The 22,081-nt window shown below is 39.8% G+C and overlaps 1 protein-coding gene across 1 annotated transcript in view; it reads right to left on the bottom strand.

Annotated features, from left to right (window-relative positions):
- BLOC1S5 (biogenesis of lysosomal organelles complex 1 subunit 5) overlaps positions 1 to 19,107 on the bottom strand; it is a 44,254-nt gene extending 25,147 nt beyond the window's left edge. Inside the window, exons 1-2 of the mRNA XM_002915027.4 lie at positions 18,958 to 19,107; positions 12,192 to 12,274 (exon numbers count right to left, since the gene is read on the bottom strand). Coding sequence (XP_002915073.1) covers positions 12,192 to 12,274; positions 18,958 to 19,072 — 198 coding nt within the window. The 5' untranslated portion in view covers positions 19,073 to 19,107. The remainder of the gene's footprint in view (positions 1 to 12,191; positions 12,275 to 18,957) is intronic.
- Positions 19,108 to 22,081: the final 2,974 nt, after the last annotated feature.

Raw genomic sequence — 22,081 nt, 5'->3', positions numbered from 1 at the left:
AATATTTAGAAATGGTATTTAGAGAATGATCACTAGGGGTATTCACTGCTACTGGGTCAGTCATTATTTCTAGGCCTTTCAGTGGACAAGGCTACAAAATAGGTTATGTGCTTTTTAAAAGATACATTTTAAGTTCATACTCACAAATTAAGAATAAGGTTTTTAATTACCGTTTCTTTGTAGTTCTCAAAACACCAACAGAACTACTCATCTGCTTTATCTCCACTTCACTCAAATGACAATGATGACACTAGCTTCAACAAAATGATTGCTGAAAACAGCTTAAGGGTTTGTTTGCTGTTGTTGCTGCTGCTGTTCTGAAGGGATATTCCACCAGAAATGTACAAACTGCTGTGTTTTAAAGTTACTTGGAACAGTTTCTCTCTGCATAGCAATGCCACCATCCAGAAACACAGGTTTGCTTTTTTACATTTTACTTGATTTTTAGGGATTGTTCCTTAAAACTTAATTTTCTTTTATGTAAAATATTTACGTCTCCAAAATTACATCTATAAAAAATATATATACATTTAAAAAAGTCTAGCTCTATCCATGTCCTTTGCATTGTATTCCTTCCTAACTCTCTCTTTAGGTAATTATTTTAAAACTTTATCCTACCACTATCTTAAGTAGAAGGATATACATCCACATACATACGTGTGTGTGTATATATATATAGATCTCTATATATACACAAGCATATATAAATGTGTATGTGGATGTACTCAATGCAAAAATGCTGGGATTCGGAGTGAATGGTCAAGAAAGAATTAAGTGTCTTCAGTGCAAAAAGGTGGTTTTATTAAATCATGGGGATAGAACCAGTGGGCAGAAAGAGCTGCACTGGGGTTGTGAGGATTGATTGATTATATACTTTTAAGTTGGGAGGAGGTTAGGGATAGCCTAAGCCTCTAAGGAATTTGAGATCAGGCATGTTCAGGGTGGTATGACCACAGACATCTTCCTCTAAGGAATTTGGAAGCAAGGTTTCCAGGACCTTCAGGGGCTAGCTGTTATGAGGAAAAGGTCACTTACTACTGTCTCGTAAACCCTTAGTCATGAGACCCTTCAGACACTTATCAGAGGGCCACATGCTTGGAGGATGATTGCTAATGTATAAAGAGATATAGGGGTAGAGAAAAGGAAGTTTCCAAAGGAATTTTTATACGTTAAAGGAGACTTACAGGATCCTGGAGGTCAGGCTAATATAAAGCTAAGGCTGCCTTTTGCTCTTAGCAAAGTATTAACATGGAGGCAGTTGAGTTCCGAGAAGAAGGTCACTCTGCCTGTCTCAAAGATTTGTCAATGGGCTATAGGTTGTAAGGAAATTTAATTTTTTCTCTTTGCCTTTGTTCTCCCATCATATTTATTCATATGTATGTGTAAGTATATCTCCAATTCCTTCCTTCTTAAATGGAAACATGATATACAGACTATTCTTATTTCACTTTATGAGGGAAACTCATAAATGCACACACACAACTACATATAATCTTTTCCCGTGTAGTCATGTGGTCTATTTGTTCTCTCTCTTTTGCTATCTCTTTCAGTACTGAGAAGAATCTGGCATTTGTGTTCTCATGGCTATGTTTATATTAATACTTTATATAATACCCTTGGTCTCCACCGTTTGGTTACTATCTACTGGTTCCCTACGATAAGCAATATTACTATTAGGATCATCTCCTTCTCTGGGTTCCTTCAGGATCCAATGTGAAACAGTATCCTTTTACTCCCAGTTAGTATTTATAAGGCAACAGGAGATGATATTCTATTTTTCATATATCCTTCCCACCGCCTCCACTTTCTGATAGACCGACTCTGCACTGTCAGAAAGTAGCCGCTGCATGTTACACTCTCTCCCTTACAACTGCCATTCAGTCTTAGTTCTGTAAGTAAATATATATTTAATGCTTATCAACTGTTGTTAGGTAGAAGTCTTGCCAATCATTCTGGTCATCTGAAACTCACTCTGTTGACTACATAATAGGTTCCTCAGGAAAGGCTTATTTGAACAATATCTGCAGAGTCCTGCATGACCCAGCAACAGTGGATTTGTGGTCCCATAGCAGGGGGTCAGTTAGGCTAGACATAAAATCCCTGGCTGTTCAAATCCATTGTCTTCTGGCATAAGACAGATAAATCTGTTAACAATCAGATTTTCTTCCCCTAATAAAAGACTTAGCCATTTTGTCTAAATGCCCAAAGAATTTTTTTTTTCCTATAAAATCCAATAGATTAAAAAATTTCTCAGTGTAGGCTGTTCTGGGTTAATTTTCCCTGACAGCAGTGTGTCATTCCATAAAATTTCACTAGTATTTTATTTCAAGAAAGTTTTCTTAAATTTTAGTTTTCACATTTGTTCTATTATATTGCTTTGGCTTTCTTCTCTAGAGACTGATTATCAGGCATATATAGTATTACATCTTCTGTATTTACTATCAATAACTACTCCTTTCTCTTGAATTCTTTTCATCTCTTTTGCTATGTCCTTTAAATTTTACATAAGGACTATCCATTGTGTTTATTCACTCTTGAGTTCTTTTCAGTTTTCATTCCTGAAATAATTTTTAAAACTTCTTTTTCCTGAATTTTTCACCTTCCATTTTTTCCATTTCTGTTTTAGCCTATCAATTTTGAGTTTTTCTGATCCTGATTTATACCATTCTTTCCTCACTTCTAATAATTTTCTTATGTTTCCCAAGCTCATTTTAAAATATTAGGTTACATACAGTTTTTATCTTTTTTGTGGTCATACTTACACTCATTGACTTAAAGGACATTATTGTTATGGGATTTGACTCCTGCTTACTTTTAAGTGAAATTAGTTTTCTTCTATTTTTAGAAGGGAGGTGTGGTCAGGACAGCCTTTCCAACTTCAAAGTTCTAGAACTCACTTTTTCTGCTGTTCAACAAAGTACTCAATCTCCTTTAGTTTCTCTAAGGTGCAGGGCCTTGTTCTAGAAGGGTGTTTTGCTTTTAGACTTTCCTATGGTCTGCTACTGCTCACTCAGAAATTAGAGCCTGTGAAGTCCCCTCTTCTGCTTTCCCCTCAGAATGGCCCTTCAAGCATTCCTGATGGTAATTTTGAGGTTTTCTAGCATTCAAGGCTTCACAAGACCCTTGGCCGTTCTTCCACATCTTCCTCTAGTTTCTGATTCCACAGAAGCTTTTTAGCTGTTGGTGATGTGGTCATTTGGTATTTGGGGGATACCTTGTCCCCTGGTTTTATTACTGATGTTGCTTGGTTTTGCTACCCTAGTTGCTCCATCTCTGTAAACAGACTGAAGAGAAAAAACCAACTATGTCATAGCTGCTGCCACCTTCCCCCCCACAGCACTGGAATCTGAATGAATCAAGACAAAAGAGATTATTGCATTCCTTATGGTACATTTTTTCTTTATCAAGATGCAAAGGAGTGGTCTCTCAATTCAAATATAAAGACAACTAAGAACAGAGAGGGGAGTTCTGCAGTTCTATTCAGAGTATAGGTCTTACTCTAGGGTCCATGGATGGGCATTGGGATTCCAGAATGCCCCTGAAATTGTACTCAAATTGAATATATATGTCCTTTACATATTTTTCTGGGAGAAAAAAAATTCTCCAAGAAGATGATGACCTACTAAAGTTAAGAATCCCTATCAAAACACCAATAGCATTTTTCAGAAACAGAACAAATAATACTAAAATTTACATGGAACCACAAAAGACCCTGAATAGCCAAAGCAGTCTTGAGAAAGAAAAACTAAGCTGTAGGTATCATAATCCCAGATTTCAAGATATGCTACAAAGCTGTAGTAATCAAAACAGTATGGTACTGGTACAAAAATACACACATAGATCAATGGAACAGAATAGAGAGCCCAGAAATAAACCCACGCTTATATGTTCAATTAAGCTTTCACAAAGGAGGCAAGAATATGCAATGACAAAAAGATAGTCTCTTCAATAAATGGTGCTGGGGAAACTGGACAGCCACGTGCAAAAGAATAAAAATGGACCACTTTCTGACACTGTACACAAAAATAAACTCAAAATGGATTGAAGACCTAAATGTGAGACCTGAAACCTAAAAAACCTAGCAGAAAACACAGGCAGTGATCTCTTTAATATTGGCCTTAGGCAAAAGCAACAAAAGCAAAAATAAGCTATGGGACTACACCAAAGTAAAAAGCTTCTGCACAGCAAAGGGAACTATCAACAAAATGAAAAGATAACCTACTGAATGGGAGAAGATATTTGCAAATGATATACCTGATAAGGCATTAATATCCAAAATATATAAAGAACTTACACAATTTAACACCAAAAACCAAATAATCCAATTAAAACATGGGCAGAGGACCCAAATAGCCTTTTTTTTTTTTGAGACATACAGCCAATAGACACATGAAAAAATGCTCAACATCACTCATCAACAGGAAAATGCAAATCAAAACCACAATGAGATATCACCTCACACCTGTCAGAATGGCTACAATCAAGAAGACAAGAAACACCAAGTGTTGGCAAGGACATGGAAAAAAGGAAAGCTTACATACTGTTGGTGGGAATGCAAATTGGTACAACCACTGTGGAAAACAGTACGGAGGTTCCTCAAAAAGTTGAAAATAGAAATAACATACAATTCAGTAATTCCACTACTGGGTATTTACCCACAAAAAATGAAAACACTATTTTTGAAAAGATACACACACCCCTATGTTTACTGCAGCATTATTTACAATAGCTAAGATATGGAAGCAACCAAAGTGTCCATTAATAGATGAATGGATACAGAAGACATGAGATGTGTGTACACACACACACACACACACACACACACACAGGAATATTACTCGGCCATAAAATAGGATAAGATCTTGCCATCTGCAACAACATGGATGAACCTAGCAGGTACTATGCTAAGTGAAATAAGTCAGACAGAAAAGAACAGGGGCGCCTGGGTGGCTCAGTTGGTTTAGCATCAGACTCTTGATTTTGGCTCACGTCATGATCTCAGGGTCATGAGACTGAGCCCCCCATGGGGCTCCATGCTCGCTGGGGAGACTACTTGAGGATTCTCTCCTTCTCCCTCTGTCCCTCCCTGCCACCAAATCAATCATTCAAAAAAAAAAAAAAAAGGACAAATACCATATGATTTCACTTGTATGTAGAACCAAAAAAAAAAAAAAAACAACAAAACAAACAAAAAGCAGAAATAAACCCATGAGTACAGAAAACAAAGAGATAGCTGCCAAAGGGGAGGGTGGGGGGGGATGGGCAAAATGAATGAAGGGGGTAACAAGTACAGGCTTCCACTTATGGAATGAATAAGTCTCAAGGATAAAGAGCACAGGGAATATAGTCAATGGCATTGTAAAGCACTGTATGGTGACGAATGGTAGCTATACCTGTGGTGAGCATAGCATAACATATAGACTTGTTGAATTACTATGTGTAGACTTGAAACTAATGTAACGTGTGTCAATTATACTTCAATAAAACAAAATTAAGAAAGAACCACTTATTTAGAGGGTTATTTCTTCTAGCAGGCAAACTGGTTGTCTTACATTGTAAAAAGGGAATTTGTAGCTTCATTCATTTAAGCAACAAATAGGCCCAATGATGGAGTTATATAAGACAGGATGTTAGAAACAGTCTCTGCCCTTAAACTTACCGTCTGGTATGTGCTTGTTTTTATGCTGATATTTTGACCAACAGGTGTACTAATGACACTTATTACAAAAGGAAGACTGTAAATTAACATCCATTTATTTATTTTTTTAAAAGACTTATTTATTTGAGAGAGAGAGACAGCATGCAGGAGGAGCAGAGGGAGAGGGAGGAGGAGAGAAGAAGACTCTCCACTGAGTGGGAAGCCCGACACGGGGCTTGATTCCAGGACCCTGATCTCATGACCTCAGCTGAAACCAAGAGTTGGCTGCTTAACCAACTGAGCCACCCAGGAGCTCCTCCATTTAATTTTGTGTGTGTATATATATATACATATATATATATACAAACACACACACACACACATATATTCTGGGGCATAAATTCTCAGAACAACTCTTAGCACTAATGAAGTTTGGTTTCTGATGTGTAACACCCCATAAAATTACATATACAGTTAATTTTTAAGTTAAAAGTAATAACAAGTCGCTCATGTAATGTACTTAAAACAGTACCTGCCACTATGCGCTTAAATATGCTACCAATGGGGACACCCGGGTGGCTCAGTTGGTTAAGTGTCCAACTCTTAATTTCAGCTCAGGGTCTTGAGACTGAGCCCCCTGTCGGGCTCTGCACTGAGCGTAGAGCCTGCTTGAGATTCCCCTATCCCTTCCCCCCTACTTGCACTCACTTCTCCCTCTAAACAAAATGCTACCAATTATTAATATTAGTACAGTTACTAAAATATTTATACTTAAGATATAATTTGACAGCATTAGAAAGGAAATGAAAGACCAATACAATAATTTAAAAATTTTCTTTAAATCACTACACAGTCAGTCCCAAAAGATTTAAAACGATATTGTGTGTGTGTCTATTACATGCTACATGGGACAGACTTTATCCTGATATTTAATAATCTGACAGTTACTCTAATAATCTAAACAAAAAGGAGAGATCAGGATGTCAAGTAAAATTCCAGTTTTGTCCTGCCTTTTAAGAGATTTTCTCTTCATCAATTCAACCCACATTCAAACTCATGGATACAATCTCTCGCGACTCTGTAATTACTGTACTTATTTGAATAATTTTTTCTTTTTTGGACTCTAATTTTAAATCTTTTTTTTTTTAAAGATTTTATTTATTTATGTGACAGAAAGACAGCCAGCGAGAGAGGGAACACAGCAGGGGAGTGGGAGAGGAAGAAGCAGGCTCCCAGCGGAGGAGCCCGATGTGGGACTCGATCCCGGAATGCCAGGATCACGCCCTGAGCCGAAGGCAGCCTCCCAACGACTGCGCTACCCAGGCGCCCCTGGACTCTAATTTTAATCATTTTCTCCACTTTTTTTTTTTTCCTACGGCTGACATCCATTTTTCTTTCTTTAGTGCAAATTACCACCCCCTCCATGAAAATTTTCCTCCCGGCTCTGTTGGGAGTTCCTTCTGGAGTTGTTTCCTCTTGAGATCTCAAGTGCTTTGCGCTTATTTTATCATAAAAATTCCACCATTAAAATTTATTGTTTATATGTCTTTTTTCCCCCTAGACTATAAACCTCCTGGAGGTAGATTGTTTCTTATTTATTTTTATATATCTCCTTGCATTAGTTCTGGATCCATTCTCCTTTCTTCCTATCAATCCCCAAGTATTATTTGGAGCAGTAAATGTGCCTGTACAGAGACTGTTTGCTATTTCTCATCTGCCTTCTTTTTTTGTTACATGAAATGCAGATGTCATGGTTAGAGCTCCCAAAGCTACCTTGTAAGCATAAGGATAGGAGCAACATTCCAGGGAGGCAAAGGCAAAGTTAGAAGAAAAAGCTGACTCCGGCCCTAGGCTCTGGGTATTGAGAGAAAAATAAATACTTGTTAAAAAGTCACTGTTTTTCAGGTATCTGTTACTAATAACTAAACACATTCCTTACTGATATACCTAGGTAATCAGTGACTATTCAATAAAGGATTCGAAGAATAAAATTTGCTAAAAATGAAATAAGCAACGAGAGGGAAAGAGGTGGGGGGGATGGGAAAAATGGGTGAAGGGCAGTGGAAGACATAAGCTTCCAGTTAATGAAATAAATAAACAGGTCATGGGGATAAAAGGTACAGCCCAGGGAATATAATTAATGATATTGTAATAGCATGTATGGTGACAGACGGTAGCTACACTTGTGGGAGCACAACATAATGTATATAGATTTGCTGAATTACTATGTTGTACACCTGAAAGGAATGTAACATTGTGGGTCAACTAGGATTCAATAACAAAAGTTTTTCCATTAAAAGACTTATGAAACTAAAAAAAAAAAAAAAAAAAAAAAAAAAAAAAAAGGAAAGAAAGAAATAAGAAACTTGTACAATACCATATACCCCAAAAGCACTCCAGAAATGCTAACTGTTCCACATGGAGAGGCCATGACATCTCTGTAGCAACTGAAAGGGTCCCACTGAGATCTCTGTGCACTGGAATCAATGATATAAAAGATCTACACTAAAGTCGGAAGAAAGTCAACTGTCTAGAAATACTAACAAACACAAAAAGAGAGCTTAAATATAATAGAACTTCAATAATTTAAGTAATGCTGCCACCATGTGGCATTTACTCCCCTCTTCTAGAAATAAAATTTTATAAAGAAAAAGATGATTGTTCCCCTGTGCATTAACTTTTTGAAATATAGAAACTATAAACAACTTTAGTATGAAATACTAGTCAGGCTTTCTTAAGTGAACTACATTTAAATGCAAGAGAGATTTAAAGTTCTAGAAAGTCCTAGTAACTCTGCTTCACCATTCCTCTCTGCCCAACCACGCCATCTGGGGACGAATCAGAGGATGTTATTGTTTGGACCAAGATACAAAAGAGCTGTAAATAATGCAGATATATATTCAAATCAAAAGCCTCTAAAATGCTTTCAGCTTTTTTCTTCTAATTTGAGGGGAAATGTCAGAACACAGTACACAGACAAGGTAGTTGAACCTGATACAGCAGAATTTCCACGCTATTCTAAACCCTCAGGAAGACCAACTAAGGAGGTTATCATGGAAAAAGCCTGGATCAGGTATGCGACAAGAAAAGGAGTTGGGGCGCCTGGGTGGCTCAGACAGTTGTGCATGCCACTCTTAGTTTCAGCTCAGGTCATGATCTCCACGTCCTGAGGTCAGGCCCCGCATGGGGCACTGCGCTCAGCACAGAGTCTGCTTGTCCCCCTCCTCTGTTGTTCCCCCCACCCTCTGTTGTTCCCCCCACCCCCTGCTCACTTGTGTTCTCTCAAATAAATTTTTTAAAAAATTTAAAGGAGTTATGTTACACTTAGTTGAAGATAACCACTTTCACTTAGCTGACAAGATATTTTTGAGTCCTTCAGAGGCCAGTCTTTAATGACAATGTGAGAGTGCTTCATGAAGGGTGGGTCTGTGTCTGTCTTCTTCACCAGTACAGCACTGGTTCCTGACATTATGCCTCACACAAAACAACTGCTTTAGACACTTACAAAATAAGCTTGTTTCTATCACACCTGGTGTGATCATTTTACTCTCTAGTAAACATTTTTCTAATATAATGATCATGTCATTTGCTTAGCAAATCTCTATCTTCCCTAAAATGGAACCCAATCTAGTTCAAATTATTGCAAATTCTGAATGAAAACATTTTTATTTGACTATACTTGCTACCATCTTTCTCATTATTAATAATAACAGTTAACAATATTCATCTAACACCTATATGTCAGGAATTTTTTAAAATAACATACCATTCAATCCTCACAAATAATGCACAGTATATATTATCGCTCCATTATTACGTAGGCACCTTAAGCTTTAGTAAAGCAGGTAATTATAGCTGGTAAGGGGGGCAGGATTTGAATGCAGAGACATCAAGCTCCAAGACCCATGTTCTTTTTCCACTCCTCAACATAGCTTCCTTTCCAAAAAGACCTTGGAAGGCTTCAGGATGTGGAACGCAGGTAATTCCTTTCCTCTCAAACACAAGCCCATCTTCTCTTGGCAACTATCTTCTATCCCAGTTAAAAGAGGTGTTGGCTCCTACAGGAAGTGAGCTCTTGAACATAAGATAATCAACTGCATAAATGTAACACTTCTTTCATTTGCCACTCAACACTCAGCTTCACTTGTATAGATGGCCCTTTCACAGAAACCATCTACATTATTTAAAGAACACTGATGTAAGTACAATGACACATATTCTAGGGATAACTCAGCCACTAATTAGCAATGTGTAACTTTTCACTCTGATGAAAAAGATGACTTATGACATCAGCAGACATCAGGAAACTCAGTTTTAGTCAAGGCTCTGCTGCTTGTTCTTTTGAATCATATTAGGCACCTGTAATGCATCAGACATTGGTTTAGGCATTTTTAAAAAAGATTTGTTTATTTATGAGAGTGTGTATGCATGTGAGGGGGCAGAGAGAGAATCACAAGCAGACTCCCCACTGAATGTGGAGAATGATACAGGGCTTGATCTCACAACCTGATCATGACCTGAGCCAAAATCAAGAGTCAGACATTTAATTGACTGAGCCACCCAGGCACCCCTGGTTTAGGCATTTTTAATACAATGGAGAATAAGGCATTTTTATACAATGAAGAGTCCTGACTCTTACAGTACCTCTATTCTAATGAAGACAAGCAACAAACAAATAACAAGAAAATATCACGTATTTACAAGAGCTTATGGTAGGCAAAAATCTAAGATGGCTCTTAAGACCCCTACCCCTGGTGTACACACACCTCCTCTCAGTTATTCAGTCAAACCCTAACCTAGTGCTACTGTATATATATTCCACAGATTTATTAAGGTCCCAAATCAGCTAACTTTAAGAAAGGGAGATGATCTTCAGTGGCCCTGACTTAATCAGGGGAGTCCTTTACAGAGTCCAGACTCTTCCTAGCAAGCGTAAGAGGGAGGGACTCCACGTCAGTGAGACTGACTTACGGTTTTGTTTTTGTTTTTCTGGTTTCTTTTAAGTACATCTGTGGGGCTAAAACTTACAACCCTGAGATCAAGAGTCACATGCTCTACCAACTGAGCCAACCAGGTGCCCCCAATTTATGGCTTTGAAGATGGTAGGGGCCACCTGCCAAGGAATGTGAGTGGCCTCTAGGAGTTCAGAGGGGCCCCTGGCTGACAGCAAATAAGGAAATGGGAACTTCACTGTACCAGGGAAAAGAACTGGACTCTGAGTTTCAAATAAGAACAATGTCTGACCAATACCTTGATTTTAGCCTTGAAAGACTCTTAAGCACAGAACCCAACCATGCTACCCCCAGACTTTATTCTCACTAAGGAACTGGTAATAATCTTCATATATCATGATAAGGGAATCATCTCTGGATAATATTCTGTGTGTCCCAGATTATCTGTATCCCACCAAACAGTAATGATGATGAAGACAGCTAACATTTATTCTTAGATACCAGGTAATATTCTAAGATATACACATACAGACACATGTATTGTGTGCACATGTAACCTTTAATCTTTACACCCATGCTGTGAACTAGGTATTACATAGATTTTAAGTAAAAGTCTGTTGAACTCAGAAATGTATCTGATGCTGCAGGTCTGTCCCTCATCTTGAGTGCTCCGGGCTACAGGCTTTCTGTAGTTTTAAAGGATTTATGAAAAGGTTCTTTCCTTTTGGCAGGTTTAGACTTCCTGTTTGGTTGGAGTCTTATCTGAAAATAGCACCCCAACTTACAGAGAATCATGAAATTGTCTTGTGCAACACCATTTACCATCTATCTGACAGTAGCTCAGGACGTTACTGTTGAATGCACAATGAACCAATGATACATGTGTAAAACAGCAGTTATATGAAACAGGATGCCAGGCTGGTGCATCGGTATTGCTGGAGGACAGCATGAAATGCTGAGCGGTGGACAGTAAAGCCAGCAAGGTAGGGGCCTACAGAAGGATGATGCCTGGACTTCATCCCGTAGACAGCAATATCATTAAAGGGTTTTAAAAAGTGAAATAACGTTAAGAGCACTCTGGCAGCATGGTAAGGACTAGATTTGACTGGGCTGGTGAAGCAGGCACACAAATCAGAAGGGATGGAGATTTATGAGTAACAGCCAAAAGAAATGGTCACTGAAAGTGGGACCCAACTGGGTAAGAACAGCCAAGGATGAGTCTCATGTTTTAACCTGAGGACTTTGGGTGGGTGCTCATGCTCCAACTGAGAAAAAAATACAGAAAATGGATCTGGAAGACCTATACACATCAGTCTTTAAAATCTTTTTTTCACTATATCTCATTTTACAGATGAAGAAAACTGAGACCAACAGGTAGTGAATACTCCAGAGTAGGCCCCAGCACTTGAGCGCAAGTCTCCTGCTGCCTAGTCTTATGCTCCTTCCAGGAATGCTAATGCCTCTGAATGAGTTTTGCTTTGCCTATTTTATGAACACACGAATGGAAATCAGAGATTTTAAAACTAGAGAAGTCCCCTTCTGTACATTAACATACTAACAATTAGGGCAGTATCTTTACAAAACAAGTTTTAAATACTCACTTCAAATTCTTTCACAAAATAACGGGTTTCTCCTTGAACAACTGGTCTGTGATCTAAAAGCCTTGAATGAATTTCTCCAAGGTCTATAAAGACAAAATGAAATTCAGAGTTAATCCACGCTGGGTGGCGCAATCTCTAGTATCTCTAGCTTGTTTTACTCTTCCCAATTCCCATGAATAGATGTAGGTCAAAATCTAGTTTAGACTTGGATTGAGAGGAAATCTCATCCACGGCCAGTAAATTGATATAAGTACTCCTGAGAGCAATTTGGCAATATCTGAAAAAGCTCCAGACATGTATACCCAGCAATTTCATGCCTATGTGTTGCTCCAGAAAAACTCTTACACAAATGAAAGACATTTATAAATGTTTTACGACAGCAAGAGTATAATGTCAAAAGAAGAAAAAAAGGAAACAATCTAAACATACTCATACAATGGAATACTATAAATCAGCAGGTAGAAATGAATACACAAGGGTTACATCTGCTAGCACGGATAAATTCCACAAATACAATGCTCAACAAAAAAGCAAGTTTTAGAAGGATAAAGCCATTTTATATAAACTTAAAAAATATGCAAAAAGACACTTCCTGTTGGGACACATACAGTAGCAATAAAACTAGAAAGAAATGCATGAGAACAATAAATAGCAAAACCAAGACAGTGCTTACCTTTAGGGAGGAGGGAGAGCAATGCAATTAGAGCAAAGTACCCAGTGGGCTTTTAATGTTTATTTATTAAGGTGGGTGGTGAGTGTGCATTACAGGTCTCTGTACTTTTTGTTAAGTCTGAAAAAGCTAACATTGAGGGAAAAAGTTGTGAATTTTAAACTGTTTTTGGTAAGCCATCCTATTCATCCTACTTTGTAACAACTATATAGTTTAAGAGGTAAACCTCAAAACTCCTGGAGGAAATTAAATCTCCAAATAAGAACATGTAACATTCAAGTTCATTTACTGACATAACCTGTTCCTCTAATTTTTTATTTTTGCGGACATGCAATGGGGCAGTGTTTCCATTCTCTATTCAAGGAGTTTTAATAGGCTACATATTGGGAAATGTTAAGTAAAAATATATAAAAAGAAAAGTATTACTTCTATTTAAGTCCTTCAATAATTCATTCATTATCCAGAACACTTCTGTAAGAAAATAATAGGAGTTCATTAAAAAAAAAAAAAAGTTCTATGCTTAGTTAGGTTTGGGAAACATGAGATAAAATCAAGTTAGACACGTTCCTTTACCTCATCTGGGTAAATACCTTATCTGGGAGCCTATAGTTTACTTATATCAATTATTAACACCCAAGTGAGGGCTACAGTATGCAGAAATTTATGGATTTTTTTTGATAAGAGAACCTATGTGGCAAAGAGTATCTGTTCACATTTCAATAAACACCAGTGTCTCTGAAACACAATTGGCTAACAGGCTGAGGTTCAAGCCTCCTAGTGGCCATATCCGGTCCTCCATGTCTGGCTCCAGCCTCCTCTCCCCCTCATTAGCAATTCTGAACTTGCAGTTTTCCAAATACATCATGCTCCTCATGAGTCCTTGCCATAGTCCATGCTCTGGAGCCCTTCCCCAATCTCTGCTCTTCCTTCAAAACTGCTCAGACATCACACTTCCTTGAGATTTTCATTCCTTCTATTCAGCTTCCTCCTAGTTTTCAAGGAATGCCCCTACTTTATGTTCCGAAAGCACCTGGAGCAATTACTTCTAGCATACTACTAACTATATTGTCCTGAAACTGTATCTCTCTTCCAATGAGTATCTCAGAGACCAAATTATTTTTTTTTAAAGATTTTATTTATTTATTCGACAGAGATAGAGACAGCCAGCGAGAGAGGGAACACAAGCAGGGGGAGTGGGAGAGGAAGAAGCAGGCTCACAGCGGAGGAGCCTGACGCGGGGCTCGATCCCACAACTCCGGGATCACGCCCTGAGCCGAAGGCAGACGCTTAACCGCTGTGCCACCCAGGCGCCCCAGAGACCAAATTATTTAATCCACAGAAGACATATGAGTTAACATGCATTTCTCTATGTGATGAAGAAGCCATTAAGCTTTGTTATTTGGGGAGGTCTTCTGCAGCCTGATATAATGAGAACTTACTTGGCCTTTGGGGAGAGAATTCAGTTCTGTTTAGAAGTGGATAATGATTACTTCTAAAACCCTGACTGTGCCCCCAAATTTAAAAGAGTAAAGACCTGGGGAGAAAATACACATGACTACAGAAATTAAGCAACTAGTCTTGTTATAACATTATAACAACAAAGCAAGCACATTAAAATGCAGAAGTCCCAAGGACTACAAATTCCCCAAGTCTGAGAGCGTAAATGCAAGCTACAGATACTCACTTAAATTCAACCCTAACCTTACTACCTGCAAAGCATTCTTTTGTGGTTTGATATAATCTTTTGTCCTCCAACAGCTCATACTCTAATGTGGGAGCTGGACAAATATCCTTTCACACAAAAGACAGAGATAAGCACTTTAACCGGAAGATCAATATGCCGTGTGGCTATGGAACAAGGAGGGACGGTCAAGTGTAGATCTCTCTTTATCTAATAAAAGAATTTTCTCCTCTGGCCCTGAATTTCCAGGCCTTTTAATGTAATATATGGAACAATTTACTGCAATTTCTTCTGATAACATCCCTTCCATCACCAAACATATGTTACTCTTCCTCACTACTTCTAGATCCATTCCCTCTCTTCCATCCCTGCTTGTCTCACTGGCACTATTCGAACACAGTCACACCTCTCCGTCACCCACTCCACAGAGTTCTTGTCATTTGCAATAATGTTTATAAAGTTGCCTCGAACACTGAACTAGGAAGTACTGAGCTATTGCTTCTAGAGGAAATACAGGCTTAGGTTCCTGCAGCCCTCTCCGCACATTTCTGTCAGATCGAAATGCCATTTGTATCGCACAGGTTTGTTTACCAACATCCTTGTAAAACATGCCAGTCTCAGCATTCCAAAATCTGCTCTTCCAGTGTAACAGTTTCTCCCGTATAACACTTACCAGTTATTTTTACCCGCATAACCTACTTCACCTGAGTGTGAAGTCGAACATTTTTCATACCGCACCACCTCTGAAAGTGCGGCCAGCCCTAGGCCAGAAGGGTTTAACATTTTCCTGTCCTTACCCAACTGACCATGAATTTCTTTGGCTTTCAGCTTCACAAAAATGTTGTCCACTATACTCTCTCAACCATCTCAGGAATCCACAAAGTTAGCTGCATTCCCATCACTTCATCACACACTATAAATGTTACTTTGGCACATTCCAGAATGGCCTAACACAAACTGGTGAATATCCTTCTTTTTTCTGGATTGTTGACTGATCAACATTTACCTCGCACCAAACAGCACTCTAACTTTAACACAGTTATTTTCTCTGTAAGGCACACCACAGCTTTTTTGTGCTGAGGGAAAACTCAGCACTATACACCTTGGGGATCATTTTAAAAAGCAAAATCACCATCAAAAAGCACAAAAATGTGAAAAATATGGCACTAAATAAAAAGCAAAACGGACACTTATTTATAGTATAAGAGCTAAAACAAAAAGCAGGGCATTGCCTTGTTCAGTCTCAACTGAACATGTAGAGAGACTCAAATTTTTCTCTAGTCTATGCATGTGGGAATGACCATGAAAGCACTATCAGTATTGACTCTGGAGTTACAAATTCATTTTAGCAATTAGACAAATTCACAAACATGGTTATGTGCCTGAGTGCTTTATTTAAAATACAAATCAAACCACATGATTCTCATACTTACTGCTGGACGGTTTCCTGCCATTCAAAAAAAAGTCCAATCCCCTTAAAAAAGTAAGAAGTCTTCTATGGTCTGATTTTCACCAAACTCCACCTCTCTCAGAGTCATACTGTAGCAATATATGTAGTTTCCCAAACATGCCATGCTGTTTGAGGCCTCCACACCTTTGCTCATGCTGTTCCAAACTCAGTCCAAAAGAGCCTTGCCCTCTTTTAACTGTTAACACCTGATTCTTCAAGACTCAGATCAGAGACTCCGGTGTCCAAGAAGCCCTTCCTGTTTCCCAGTCCTTACCTCCTAACACCCAAACCATGGGCCAGAAACCCTTAAAAACCCAGGGCACAAGTACTGAAATCATTTATTTATGTTTCCCTTTCACGAGACTCTGGCAATAAAATTCAACAATGATCTGTTCACAGCCGATGGTCTTTAAATAAGGATGAACTAAAAACAGATTTTCAGAATGAAGAGTGAATGGTTCCATAAAAAAAGCCAAGGAAATTCTAGACATATTTTTAATTAAAACTCAGTTTTCAATTAACTTGAAAAACCTTCCTTGAATTATCTTTTTCAAAAAAAAATACATGAAAATAGAACTATGCATCAAAGGATACAATCAACAGGGTGAAAAGGCAACTCACGGGATGGGAGAAAATATATGCAAATCATCCATGAGCAAGAGGGTTAATATCCAGACTATATAGAGAAGTCCTACAATGCAACACAAAAAACCACCTGATTGAAAAACGGGCAAAGGACTTGAATAGACATTTCTCCAAAGAAGATACACAAATGGCCAATAAGCACATAAAAAGATGCTCAACATCACTGATCATTAGGAAAATGCAAATTAAAACAACAAGACGGGGCGCCTGGGTGGCACAGCGGTTAAGCGTCTGCCTTCGGCTCAGGGCGTGATCCCGGCGTTATGGGATCGAGCCCCACATCAGGTTCCTCCGCTGTGAGCCTGCTTCTTCCTCTCCCACTCCCCCTGCTTGTGTTCCCTCTCTCACTGGCTGTCTCTATTCTCTGTCAAATAAATAAAATAAAATCTTTAAAAAAAAAAAAAAAACTACAAGACAGAACTTCATACCCATTAGGAGGGCCACTGCCAAAGACACAAAATAGCAAGTGTTGGTGAGGATATAGAGAACTGGAGCCCTTGCGCATTGTGAGTGAGACCGTAAAACAGTGCAGCGATTATTGAAGGCAATTAAAGATTAAAAATAGAATTATCATTTGATCCAGAGATTCCAGCTCGGGTATACATACGCTGGAAAGAACTGAAAGCAACGACTCAAACAGATAATTGCATACCTATGGTCACAGCAGCATTATTCACAATAACCAAAAGGTGCAAGTAACCCAAGGGTCCATTCAAAGATGAACGGATATGGAAAATGTGGTTTATACATACAGTGGAATATTATTTAGCTTTTAAAGGGAAAGAAACTGACACATGCCACAACATGGATAAACCTTCAGGACATTATGCATAGTGAAATAAGCCAGTCACAAAACGGCAAATACTGTATGATTTCATGAATATGAATTACCTAGAGTAGTCACATACAGAAACAGAAAGCAGAATGGTGGTTGCCAGAGACAAGAGGGAAGGGGGGATGTTGAGTTAGTGATTCACTGGTACCATGAGTTTCAATATGGGAGGATGAAAAGTTATGGAGATTAAGTGGTGGTAATAGTTGCACAACAATGTGGATGTATTAATGCCACTGAACTGTACACTTAAAAATGGTGAAGATAAATTGTATGTCACATGTATTTCACTGCAATTAAAAACATTTTTAAGTAGCAGTTCACTTACGATAGCACATATAAACATTTATAATTTAGTCCTAACACTCAGGCACCACTCCCACACTCCTAACCAGATTTAAGAGACAACCTGAAGTCTAAAAATAGCCACAGCCAGCTGTGCTGGAGCTGTCTACAATCCCGACAAAAAAGGGTAAAATGAAATAGGCAGCAACCGAAGGACTCTGGCATCCTACAAGGGCTTCAACGCTGCAAGATATTGGAACAGATGGGATCAGCATAGGGTTAAGAAAGGATAAGGATATGGGGCGCCTGGGTGGCACAGCGGTTAAGCATCTGCCTTTGGTTCAGGGCGTGATCCTGGCATTATGGGATCGAGCCCCACATCAGGCTCCTCCGCTATGAGCCTGCTTCTTCCTCTCCCACTCCCCCTGCTTGTGTACCCTCTCTCGCTGGCTGTCTCTGTCTCTGTCAAATAAGTGAACAGAATCTTTAAAAAAAAAAAAAAAAGGATAAGGATAAAAACTTAAAAAAAAAAAAAAAAGGATGAGAATCAGAAAGTGCAGCATCTAACTGGCAAAGATCCTGCTACAGGAAGACGGGGCTGTTGTGAGCTTTGGGAACCAGGTATTCAGGTTCTGTGAGAATCCGGTATGTAACCTTCTCCCAGCGCAAAGCAGACAAATGGACATCTGTACACGTGTATGGCGCTTTAATGTTTTAAAATGCTTTCATATATGTTATCTCATTTACTCCTTGCATGGACCAGGAGCAGACAGAGGCAGAGTAGGTAAAGCGGACCACCTAGTCACCCAACTCCTAAGCAATCTGCAGGGGGGCGTAGGCCCTTCCTGACTCCCAAGCTCGATTCCTCCGTAAGCATTATAGCACGGTCATGAGGCAGCGTCCAAAGCAGCTCCGCGCTCCAAGGTCCCCGGCTAGGGAAAGGGGAGAAGAGGCGGGGCCCACGACACACGTCCGCGGCTTTTTTGAAAAAGAAAGAAGGATTGGGTTGGTTGGTTGTTACTGGAAGGCACCTGGCGTAGGAAACCGGGCCGGCCCTGGCCACGACTCCCGCACCTCCCACGAACGCGAGGCCGCCGGGAGCTAGGGGGGGCGCCCTGGGGAGCGGCCCCGGGTCAGAGGGCGCCGCTAGGGAAGTGGAGTAGCGCCGGGCTCCACCACAGCGATAGCCCTACCACTCCGTACCCTTGATAATGAAATGCGCTGGCGAGCCCGCGGTCCCCAGCGAATCCTTCTTCTTATCGCCGCCGCCCGGGGTGGCCTCACAACCCACAGGGGTCTCCGTCCCTCCGCCACTCATTGCGACCTGCTCCGCCCACCCGCCTCCGCCTTGCGCCTGCTCAGACCTGCGCTGCCCGCCTTCCGGGCGCGGGTTTGGGACGTCATCAAAGGGCGTGGGGAAAGCTGAGTCTACACAGCGGGCAGTTGTGTTAGCGTAGGCAGAGATGGGAACTTCAAGAAGCAGATACCGCCATGCTGGGTTAGGGCAGATGCTGCTGGAATTTGAAAGTTAGCGTGAAACTCTTATTTCTCATTAAACTCGCTGGAATTTATTGTGCTTTAAAGAGGCTGGGAGAGAGGGGATACAGTCGCAGAATAATATTAATAGTAATAGAAGTATAGTATCTCTATTATTACCTGCCACCAATATTTAATAAAGCATTTTGAAGTGCTTTGCCACTTTTGGTCATCATAGCAATTCGGGGAAACAGTTTTATCATTTCTTCCTAACAAATGAAGAAACGGGGTTACAGGTTAAGTAACTTGCCCAAATCACGTAGGCTCACTCGTGCCCATGTGAGGAAAAAACAAATCTGTTCTTGGTATTTGTATGTAGAAAATTTCAACCGTTTCTTACGTGGTCTAAGATAAAATACATGTAATTATGGGAGGGACCGGTTTGCTCGGCTGCTTTGAATTGTGGTCATGAAGTGTCAACTTTGGAGCTGCATGTATCTAATTGCTGCTGTTTGTTAAACTCCATAAAGTTGATCTTGTAATAGCAACAAGTCTTCATGTTTGTTCAAAGTACGGGCAACGTGCAGCTTTCCAGTGGCTCCTTCACTTCGTGTGTTCATCCAGCGGTTCTTTCTAAGAATCATCTAGTCTCCCCTTGTCCCTGTCTTTCTGAGCAGCCCTTACCCTCCAGGGTCTTGCAGTCTAGTGCTGAAGAAGGAACATAGCCAACATTTACAATATGAAGCCTATAAATGATAGAATGGAGGAAGGTACAGTACACACGTGGGACACCTGGGGGTGGGAGGTGGGCAGGAAAGACTTCCCAGAGGAGGCACATATTTGTCCTCAGAACCGAAAGAGATGTTGGTCAGGTTGGGTGAGAAGAAGATGGAACTTGGGGTTTTCTAGCAGAGGAAATAACAAGCCCAAAGGCAAAGAGGCATAAAGTAGATGACTTAACGCATGATATGTACACTTGGTTAATTGCAAGTTGCTGAATCTGGTTTGTAACCTTTATGGTCTCAATTTCATTTCCTTAGCTTTAGCATCAACCTCTTGAAAATGTAATCATTTTTAAAACACTTCATTATTCTCCCCACTTCTAAGTACTTTTCTTTTTCAAGTTTTCTTCTGCACATGCAAGCCTAAATTTCCTTTCAGCTTGTCTTCTTGGTGTCTTCGAAATACTGGAAAATCCTAAAAGGCTCACTATAGTACAGTGAGGTTAATGCTTCTTCCATATTAATGTGGCTGTTAAGGATGCTGATTCTGGGTTCCACATTAAAAAATTCTGTTTCGGTAGTTATGGGGTAGCAGCTACCTCCTCTTATCCAACTGCTGATTGATTATAAATGATAGAAGAATTCTAGGTGCAGTAATAGTTAAGACTTTGGAACTGGACAGAACTGGGTTGAAGTTCTGGCTCTGCCACTTGCCTGCAGTTCCTTCGATGTAAAATGGCAATAAAATATCCATTTATAAGGTTGTGATGATTAAAGAAGATAATACCTATAATGCACTTAGTACAATGTTTGACACATAGCAAATGCTCAATGAATGTTATTATGACTACAATAACCTCCTCTATCTCCTTTTAAAGCCCTGTATAATCTGTTCTCATTCTTCCAATCCACCTTTATCACCCACCACTAAAATATCTTGTACTTCTTTTTAGCACTTTACAATTTATAAAATGCTATCATATATCATATGCATGTCTCTTAATCTTCTCATGAATTTAGTTGAGGTGGCTATTAAAATACCCACCTTGATGAGTACGCTGAGGGTCAGAGGACATGGTAGAGTATCCAAAGATGACTGCAGTGACTCCTTCCCTCCCTGTGTACACATGCAACATGCTGCTCTTCCCATCAAGAGATGGAGTTTGTTTCCCCTCCACTTGAAACTGGACTGGCTTTGTGATTTGCTTGGACAAAAGAGAACATGGTGAAAAAAATGTTGTGCTAGTGTTGGGCCTTGAGACACCTGGTAGTTTCAACTTTTACTGTCTTGTCAGGAAGTCCAGACTGTCTGGCTGTAGGAAGGCCATCAGGTGGAGAAGCACTGGAAGATGAGACATCACATGTAGAGAGAGGTTGTGTGCGTGAAAACTGAGCCACCAAGCAGTCAGCGTGAGGCCCCGGATGTGTGAGGGAGCCATTCTTGGCTCTTTTCATCCCAGCCATCAGCCTTTTTGAATGCAATTGCACGAACTGCAGCGGAACTGATACCACCACGCAAAGCCAGAAAACCGCCCAATGGAACCACAGTATTGTGAGAAATAATGAATTTTGTGTGAGGAAATAATACATTGGTGAGAAATAGTAAAATTTTGAGAAATAATAAATAAATTCACTAATTGGTGTGTGTTTCAATTATGCCCACCTCTCCTAGACAGGATTTACGGTGGGTTACAATGATCCATATACTCCCATAAGACAGCATCGTAGCTATCAAATAGCAGAACCATAGTCATAGCTCAGGTCTTTAGGCTACAAGGCTGGTGCATTTCAATGTAGCAAAGCCCAATCAGCTAGGGGGGCTTTACACTGTGCCATGACTGTGCCAGGAATATTTCTGCTGCTTCTCTTTAGGCACTCCCTTCCTGGAATGCTTTCTTGCCCCATCTACCTATTCCATTCAATAGCTTTATTTGTGTTGTATAATAAAGAATTGCGCTGATCTTTGTTCCTGGTTCCTCGGAGATAACTTCTAAACCTTTGGCATATCTCAAGTGATAGCAGTGTCTTTGTTATTTATGGTGGCCTGAGTATGCTAATGAGGTGACTCTCAAGGGCCATTAGGTGATTTCAGGATGGGAGCTGGCGACCAACCTGTGATTAGAGGGTTG

This window comes from Ailuropoda melanoleuca, chromosome 5, assembly GCF_002007445.2.
Source record: "Ailuropoda melanoleuca isolate Jingjing chromosome 5, ASM200744v2, whole genome shotgun sequence".
NCBI classification, from domain to species: domain Eukaryota; kingdom Metazoa; phylum Chordata; class Mammalia; order Carnivora; family Ursidae; genus Ailuropoda; species Ailuropoda melanoleuca.
Note: the sequence above shows the minus strand (reverse complement) of the source record. Positions and strands in the feature narration are given on the sequence as shown.